General features: G+C 52.8%; 1 protein-coding gene across 1 annotated transcript; it reads right to left on the reverse strand.

The window, feature by feature from the left end:
* Window positions 1-2,884: 2,884 nt before the first annotated feature.
* Window positions 2,885-6,005, reverse strand: NKX1-2 (NK1 homeobox 2). The gene is made up of 2 exons (XM_072640375.1): window positions 5,789-6,005; window positions 2,885-3,693 (listed from the first exon to the last, which is right to left on the reverse strand). Exons 1-2 carry the CDS (start codon window positions 6,003-6,005, stop codon window positions 2,885-2,887), a joined length of 1,026 nt encoding a protein of 341 aa, XP_072496476.1.
* Window positions 6,006-8,010: the final 2,005 nt, after the last annotated feature.

Genomic DNA, 8,010 nt, shown 5'->3' on the forward strand with positions numbered 1-8,010 from the left:
CTTTCATTGTCTACTTCACCAGATGTTTCAAGTATCAAATGAAAACAGATCAGAGGACTAGGCAGAATGAACAGTATCTGTCATCTAGTTCATCACCTTCATCTTACAGCAGAAGAAACTGAGGCTGAGAGAGGAAGGGTCTTGGTGGCAGATAGGAGGAGGCACAACAGGGGATCAAAATCCAGGTTTGCTGACTCCAGCCTAGCCCTATTCCCCTTGTACCTTGCTGCATCTGTACTAGTGATGCACAAAAAAGTGTATTCCCACCATATAATGCAAGCTGTCAAGGAGTCCTGGAAGAAATCCGGGCTGTGCGGTTTGTCCTTCTAAACTTTGTTACAAAAACAACTGTTCACAATCTCATTTGTCGCAAGAAACTTCAGAACGGAAATTTCAAAAGGGATCTTTACAGCAACACTTGTTAAAAAGAAAAAGATAAGTAATAAAAGGTTACATTTCATGTCAAAATCCAAACATGCTTTTAACTTCAAAAATAGCCTTTTGAATAGATGAACAATTTTTTTTAAAAGTCCACTTACTCCCTTGCTATGCCACCATGAGGGATTCAGTGTATTTATTAATTATGGGGTCATAGGACCATAGACCTAGACCTAGGGAGGATCTTGGAGGCTGTCGTGATTAGTTCTAAAGCACCCCCCTGTAAAAACCCTCAGTCACAATGGACATTTTCATAGCAGCACCTGAAAGCTTGCAAAGCCTTTATACCAACCATTTTATCTGAACCTCACAACCTTGTGAGGTAGTTCTCTGGGTATTGTTAATCCCATCTGACAGATAATGAAACTGAGGCTAATGAAGGCAAAGTGGTTGACCCAGAGACAAAAAGCTAAATAAATGTCCAAGGTCCTTCCTGAATCCAATTTCAGCTCCCTCTGGACATTATGATCACATAATGCCACAGGGCATTGTGGGGCTCAAATGAGAGTCTTCCATTTTAGAACTGAAAAGGATGGCTGGCTAGTCCATCCTCCCCCATGTTAGAGAAGGACATTTTAGTCCAAATCTGTGGGGGGAGAGGGGAGGAATGGATTGACCAAGGACTGTGCTGAGGACACATAAATACTTTATTAGTTTCCTTGCTATCCTTTCCATTTGGAGCCAGGCCCCAAATACTTCTCCCAGAAATTGGTTCACAATATGCTGGAAATAGAACTATGGCTACTCCAAATGACTGCTGTAGATTCCGGCTACAGACAGAGCTTAGGACAGAAAATTGGGAGGGCAGGATCCTGGGTTCTTCAAAGGAGTTACCCCCTTTCCTTAGGGTGGAGCTAGAAGGGAAAAGCCCCACAGAGGACTGGGGGCACTTTCAGCGGGAACAACCAGATCTTCCCATTCAGAAATGGACTATTCTGCAGTATATACTGTACTAGGATGCCCTTCTTTATGCCCTGTCAGCAAGAGCTTTCCATGAGTTTCACTGGGCATTTGACTTTCCTAGCATATGTTGGCCAAAAAATAGATGCAAGTGTGAAACCCAATGAGATGGAGCATAAGTAGAGAGCCCTTCTTCTGATAGTGATGGGATGAAAAGAAGGGTCCTTGGAGAAAGAAAAGACCTTGGGGCATCTAGTTCACAGGAGTTGGAGCTGGAGGGGGCCTCTGTTTTTGTCTCATTCTTGGAGAGATGAGAAAATCGAAACCCAGAGAGGGAAAAGGAGAAAGTCCAAGGTCTACTAGAAATGAAGAGCCAGAGCTGGGGCTCAAACCCGGGTCTTTTGACTCCCAAACCAAAGTCCTACTCTACTGATTCCAGCCTCTTTTCTCCTTCAAAGAGTTTGATTCTAGAGAGGAAGAGAGGATCCCTTCCCTGGCCAGAATCCAAGAAAGTGGGGATCAGTTCATCTCTGCCAATCTCGTCCAGCTGGAAAAGTCTGTGATTTCAGTAAAGAGCAAGACACTTGAACCAGGGAACTCGAAGGAGATATCAGAGCGCTAAGGAAAGAGCGCGGGCTGGGGAGGCAGGAGCCTGGGTTCCTACTCCAGCTCTGTTACCCTGGGTAAGTCACTTCACTTCTCTGTCAAATAAAGAGATTGGACTAGGGTGGAGCCTCTTAATCTGCCATTCGTGAATTTGTGGGGTTTGTAACTACGATTTGGGGAACTGTATTTCAATATAATCGGTTTCTTTTGTAGTCCAAGTATTTTAGTTTATTCATTTAAAAGCACGATTCTGAAAGGAATTCACAAGCTTCACCAGACTGCCACCCGAAAGGGCAAGAACCCTTGGCCTAGATCTTTCCAGGTCTGTCTCTGATGCTGGGAATCCCCTTCCCTAGCGTTGTAAAGAAGACACTGGTGGTAAGGAGAGACACTCCAGGCCTGCTCTCAACGCTGCCCCGCCCCGAGAGTTGTTTCCAGCTCAAGGATTCTATGAAACAGTAGCCTTCCTTGGCAGAGAAAATACTAAAGAATGGGGTGCTGGAGGGCAGGGATGGAGGGATCTCAGACCTGGTTAATCTTTAGCGGGGTTTTTTCTCTTGATTCTTGAAACCGCTAGATGTAGTGGGAAGTGAGTTGGAGCCAGAGTCGGAGGATTTGGGTTCAAATTTGTCCTTGCCGCTTAATTCGTGTTAGATCTTTCCCTGACCCTCAGTGTCTTCGTGTAAAACAAGACGACCGGACTATACCGTTCCTAGGGCTCCCTTAACGTTCTAAAAACCAATAATCCTTAGGGCAGAAGGGACCCAGAAGTTCGGGTCCCCATGCTCCCGCAGTTTTGTAAAAGTCCAGAACAGGTGGGACCTCATGGGATGGGACACCACGCCCCTTCGTGGACGGTCGGAATATCACCCCCACAAAGGAGCACCCGAAGGCGCTAGTGAAGCGGAGACCCCAAGGCCCGCCTACAGGAGGGGGTCTCTTAGAGGTGTGGGGCATAGAAAGGGCTCAAGTAGGTGGAGCCAAGGAAGGGGACAAAGGGGCCCCCGGCCGCGGCCGCTGTCAGGGGAAAGGAGGCTGCGGCCGGGAAGAGGACGTTGGCCGAGGAATAGGGAGGGAACGTCTGGAAGTGGAGGGAGCTGGGGCCCGGCGGGCTAGGGCTGCGGCCGGGAGCCTGGCTCGCGGCTCCCGGGGCACCCCCGGCTCCCGGGACTCCCGGAGGAGCGGGCAGAGCAGCCGGCCCGTCGGCGCCTGGGTTCTGTTTCTTCCACTTGGTGCGGCGGTTCTGAAACCAAATCTTCACCTGCGTCTCGGTGAGGCTGAGCGCCAGCGCCAGGTTAAGGCGCTCGCACACCGACAGGTAGCGCGTGGCCCTGAACTTGTTCTCCAGAGCCACGAGCTGCTCGTAGGTGAAGGCGGTGCGTGCCCGGCGGGGCTTAGCGCAGCTGCTGCCCTCGGCTGGCCGCCGGCGCTGAAGGGACCGCGGCGTCTGGGAGCCCTCTGGACCCAGGGCGGGCGCTAGGGTCCCCACGCTGCTGCTGTCTCCCCCACCGCCGCCTCGGTCCTCTGGGCTTTCCGGCTCCGATGGTCCCCGACGGCTTCGCTGCAGCCGCCTCCGAGGCCGTCCTAGTCCGTGCCCGCGAAGCCTCGGCATCTCCTCCTCCTCCTCGGCCTCTGCCTTCTCATCTTCATCGTCCTCGTCGTCCTCTTCGTCCTCGTCTTCCTCCTCGTAGTCGTCGTCCTCCTCTTCCTCCTCCACTGAGCAGTCCAGGACGCTTGCTGGTAGTCTATCTAAGGGGAGAAGCGAGCTTGGCTAGCGGCGACGCAGGCCCCATGCGGTATTGGCCCTCACCGCTGCGCTCGCCGCACCAGGCTCGGACCCTCTTACCTCCACAGCCTTCCATTTCTAGGGACGTCCTGCCCTCCTTTCCAGCTCCCAAGTCCCTGCTCTCCCCAACTCTTCCACTCGTGCTCGTCAGTACCCTACTCCCCTAATTCCCCCCCCACCCAGGTCCCCAGAAGCCTAGACAGGTTTCCAGTTGGGTGGTGACTACACTGTCAGCAACCAATCCAAACCCCTCATTTTACAGCTGAGGAAACCGCGCCCCAGACTCATCCATGGGATCCCCAGCTAGAAAGGGCCTCCATGGCTGGGCAAGTCACTTAATCTTCCGGAGTCTCAGTTTCTTCATCTGTAAAATCATAGGCGTTAGCTTCTGAGGTCCCAGAATTCCCTTAGGGAGTTATGATCCCATATCCCCAGAAGTCCTCCAGTTAGCCCCTCCCCCATTACAGATCATTCAGTCCACCTCACTCCTTTAATAGGGTAGGAAATAGGTCCAGAGAGAATCTGCACTTACATTTTGCTGCCTCCAGTTAAGTTGAATCTGGGACAGCTTAAACTTTGTTCCTTGCCATATTGTAGGAGTATCTCCCAGCCTGGAATACTCCATCCTCCCATACGTCCCAAAGGGTACTGATACCCCACTAATAAAGGCCACTAAGCCCATTAGGTAAAGATATCGGGGGGCAAAATTATTAGGGAGGGACAATTTGGGGGACTAGGGTAGGGGAGATCTTATTACAGAAAGACATTGAGATGTCAGATGCTCTCAAGTGTTATGTCTCCCAAGCCCCAAGGAGCCGATTTTGGTCTGTGACCGATATAGATTTGGAAGCAATTCAAAAAAAAAGAAGTTATTAAGATCCCCTCCTTTTAAAAAGTGAAATTCCCCCTCTCCCATCTTCTCTCTCCTGCTGTGTTAATAGAGTTTCAGATTTGTGAGGGGCCAGATCGATAGATGTCATCTATTAAAGGTAAGTTTTAATCGAGCAATATTAGGATCAGACAGGGAAAGGGGGTTTGAAGTGAGCCCCTGCAAGCTGTGGGAAGGAGATATGCGAGAGGCAGTAATAGAATATCGATCAATGTTGGGGGGGGAGCTCAGGCCCCCTGTGAGGGGCGACTTGAACAATTCCTGGGCCTGGCTGTCCCAAGCCCAGTCTCCCTTGGCCAAAAGCACCCAGAGCCCCAGACAATTATGGCTTAGTTTTGGGTCTGCCCATCTCCTGTGGGTAGGGAGCTTTGGGGGGTTGAGATCCCCACCCCACTTTTCCCCTTCCCCCCACAACCTGGGCTTGCTTCCCCCACAGCCTTCCTGGGTTTCTCTGAGTCCCGGCCTCTTTCTGGGGAAAAGATGTCTGTCTGTTCACCTGCACCCACTCATTCATTCCAAAAAATGATGGTAGCAGGAAATTCCTTCCTTCTCCCTATCTGTGGTGGGGAAAAGGAAAAAAGGAGGAGTCCCAAGGAAAGGATTCCCTCAAAGCAGGGAATGACTCTGTGTTCTCCTTCTGGGTCAAGAAAGTTGTCCAAAGGAACTAGGACACAAGACAGGACCAAAAGTGAACTTGGTACTTCCACCTCAATCTCCATCCCTCTTTTTCCTTACAACTGAGCTGGGCAAAGAGAATCACTGGCTTGCCTGGCAGGTGTATCCATCTCCAGATGTGGCTCAGGGAGGATGATCAGGGAGCAAGCTCATAGCTTCGGTGGGATGGAGAGAGTTGGACACCTTGGACCAAATGCTTGCCCATGCCCACCGCATACAGTCACCCTTCCTTTTTTCCTGACCTGACTCACTCTTGCACAAGGACAGATAATCCATCCCCTCCTTCTCCTCAGAATCTGCCCCCTCCCTCTGTGTTCTGATGTTTCTGGGGTGGGGGGAGACACCTGCCCGGGAAACCCAAGTGACTGGTAAAAAGTTGAAGCCCCTTGGGGCCCCAGCCACCCTCAGACACCCCTCAGCTCCTGAGCTTAGGCAGGTAGGGAAGGAAAGAGCAGCCGTGGGTCTAGGGGCACCGGAGCATACGACATCCTTACCCGAGATCTTGGCCTCCATCTGGCTGCCGGGCTCCATCTCAGCAGGTTCCACCTGCCCCAAACTTTTCTCTTGCTCCCGGGAGGCGCAGAGACCTCCCCGGGCCACTGGGCCCTTTCTCCGAGTGAATTTCTGCGGGTCCAAGATGTCTAAGATGGAGAAGGAGATCTTGTGGTGGCCAGGGGCCACTTTGGCCCCGCTGTTCTGACATGCCAGCATGCCTGTCCTTGGAGCGATGCCCACCAAACTGGGCAGCCTCGGGCGGGGGACTCACTCCGTCAAGGTGCAGGGTAGCTTGGGGAGGGAGATCCGTTGGGTTGTCTTGAAGCGAGCCCTCCCCGGATCCTCCTGGGCCGCCTGGAGGAAAGGATGCGAAGAGACAGCGTCCCCCGGAGGGCCGGACCGATTGACCGACTGAGGAATTCGTGGCAGGAGGGCAGCACACTTAGGTGTCGGGCAGCCTAGAGAGTGAGGCTGGGGCTCCCGGAGGGTCCTGCACCGAGTGGAGGCTCCCCTGATCTCCAGGAGGAGGAGGGGGTGGGAAACGTGGAGGAGGGGGACTGTGAAGTGAAAAGGCTTGGGGGGAGCGAAAGGGGGTTGCTGCGCCGCTATTGGCACTTGCTCTGCTCTGGGGTCTCCAGCCACGTGGAGAGGGATGGAGGGCGGGGGCAGGGGATGGCACAGGAAGAAGGATGGAGCAGAGGGCTGGCTTTCGAAGGGTCGTTAAGCAAACCCTCCTCCCAGTGGCTGGTGCCCCTGGACGCGCAGCTGCTTGCGATCTGGACCCTAGGCTCCAGGCTTCTTTGACAACTAAAGCTTTTTCTCAGCTGCCGTGGGTGCTGGTAATTGGGGGAGGGGGGTTGTCATATGAGTTCCATCCCCCAGCAGCCAATTTCTCACGATTCCTGTTCTTCATTCCCACTAAGGTGAGCCGACCAGCTTCATTCCAAGCGCGCCTTGGCAGATTCTAGGCACCTACCCGCGATGGAGCAAACCGCTGCTTTCTTCATCTCCAGGGTGCATATTGTCTTTGCTGGAATCTGGCAAAGACGCCGTCAGGAGGAGGAAATCGACCCGGGCTAGTGGCGGATTCCCAGGTGTGGACACCTCCCTCTCATAAACCCCCTTATTCAGGGGCCAAGTCCCTTAATCCCAGTGGCTCCCAGACTCAAAGGGTACCAAAGCCACCCTGCCCTTTGAACCCCCAGCCCACCTCCCAGATGCTTAAGAATTCTGGGGATCGCGCCGATTAGCTGGAGGAGGTGACATTGCTGCCGGGGAGGGAGAATGGATTTCTGATGAGCTCTAAGGCACTCTGGGGCAGCTGGCTGATCTTGGATGCTGGAAGACCAGGGTTCTAATTTCTCCTTGGACTCTTTAACAGTTGTGTGACCCTGGGCCCATCACTTCACCTCTCTGAGACAGCTATAAAAATGAATGGCCTGGCCTCTGAGATGCCTTCTAACTCCAAATCTATGAACCTGATACGGATTCCGACACTCCAATCATTTAACCTGTGTCTGTGATGACCTGTCAGTACCTCGTGGGGCATGGGTGATTGGCTCCTTTGGTTTTGTTCCCAATCTGGGATTTCATCTATGAGTGAACCCCGCCCTTTGAAGCAGATTGGTAGATTACAGTCTTAGAGAGGTGCCTGCTAAGAGAAGATATGTGGTGTGTCCAGGGTCACTCAATCTCTCTGCTTCCCAGGAGGGATTTAAACCCCGGGATGGCCTAGTGTTTCAATGACCTAACTGGGCAAAAGCATGGCCACCAGTGTGATCATGGGACTCCAGGCTCAGGAGTTTGCAGGGGGGGGCGGGGTTGCATCGGGCTGAGGAGGTTGCAGGTGTAGGCTTTGAAGTCAGTGGAAATCCTAGACCCTCCTTTCCTCCCAGACCGGCTTCCCCCTGCTTACAAAGGCTTTCTTCTAGTCAGGATTTCAGACTCAAGAGTGCATAGTGGAAGAAGGAGGCCTACCTGCCTCCTCAAGCTGGGAGGCACTGCTGGAAAGCATTACATTGTCCAGGTCAGATGTAGCCCCAGACGCAGGTCCCAGAGGCCCACACTGTAGTCCTGCCCCCCTCCAAGTTCTCCCATCTAAGCAAGCCCTCCCATCTAGCAAGCCCTCACCAGCCCCCTGGGGCTCCAACACAATGCCTTGGCAATTAGGATTATCAGAGCAGGTAAGGCAGAGGAAGAGGAGGAGCAGTCCGCTCATTCC

This window comes from Notamacropus eugenii, chromosome 1 (assembly GCF_028372415.1).
Source record: "Notamacropus eugenii isolate mMacEug1 chromosome 1, mMacEug1.pri_v2, whole genome shotgun sequence".
Lineage (NCBI taxonomy): Eukaryota > Metazoa > Chordata > Mammalia > Diprotodontia > Macropodidae > Notamacropus > Notamacropus eugenii.

Coding starts and splice junctions, on each gene's coding strand:
- NKX1-2 (XM_072640375.1), bottom strand. CDS start 6,005: ATGCTGGCATGTCAGAACAGCGGGGCCAAAGTGGCCCCTGGCCACCAC. Junction 3,694..5,788: donor GATGGAGGCCAAGATCTCGG/GTAAGGATGTCG, acceptor TTCTCCCCTTAG/ATAGACTACCAGCAAGCGTC.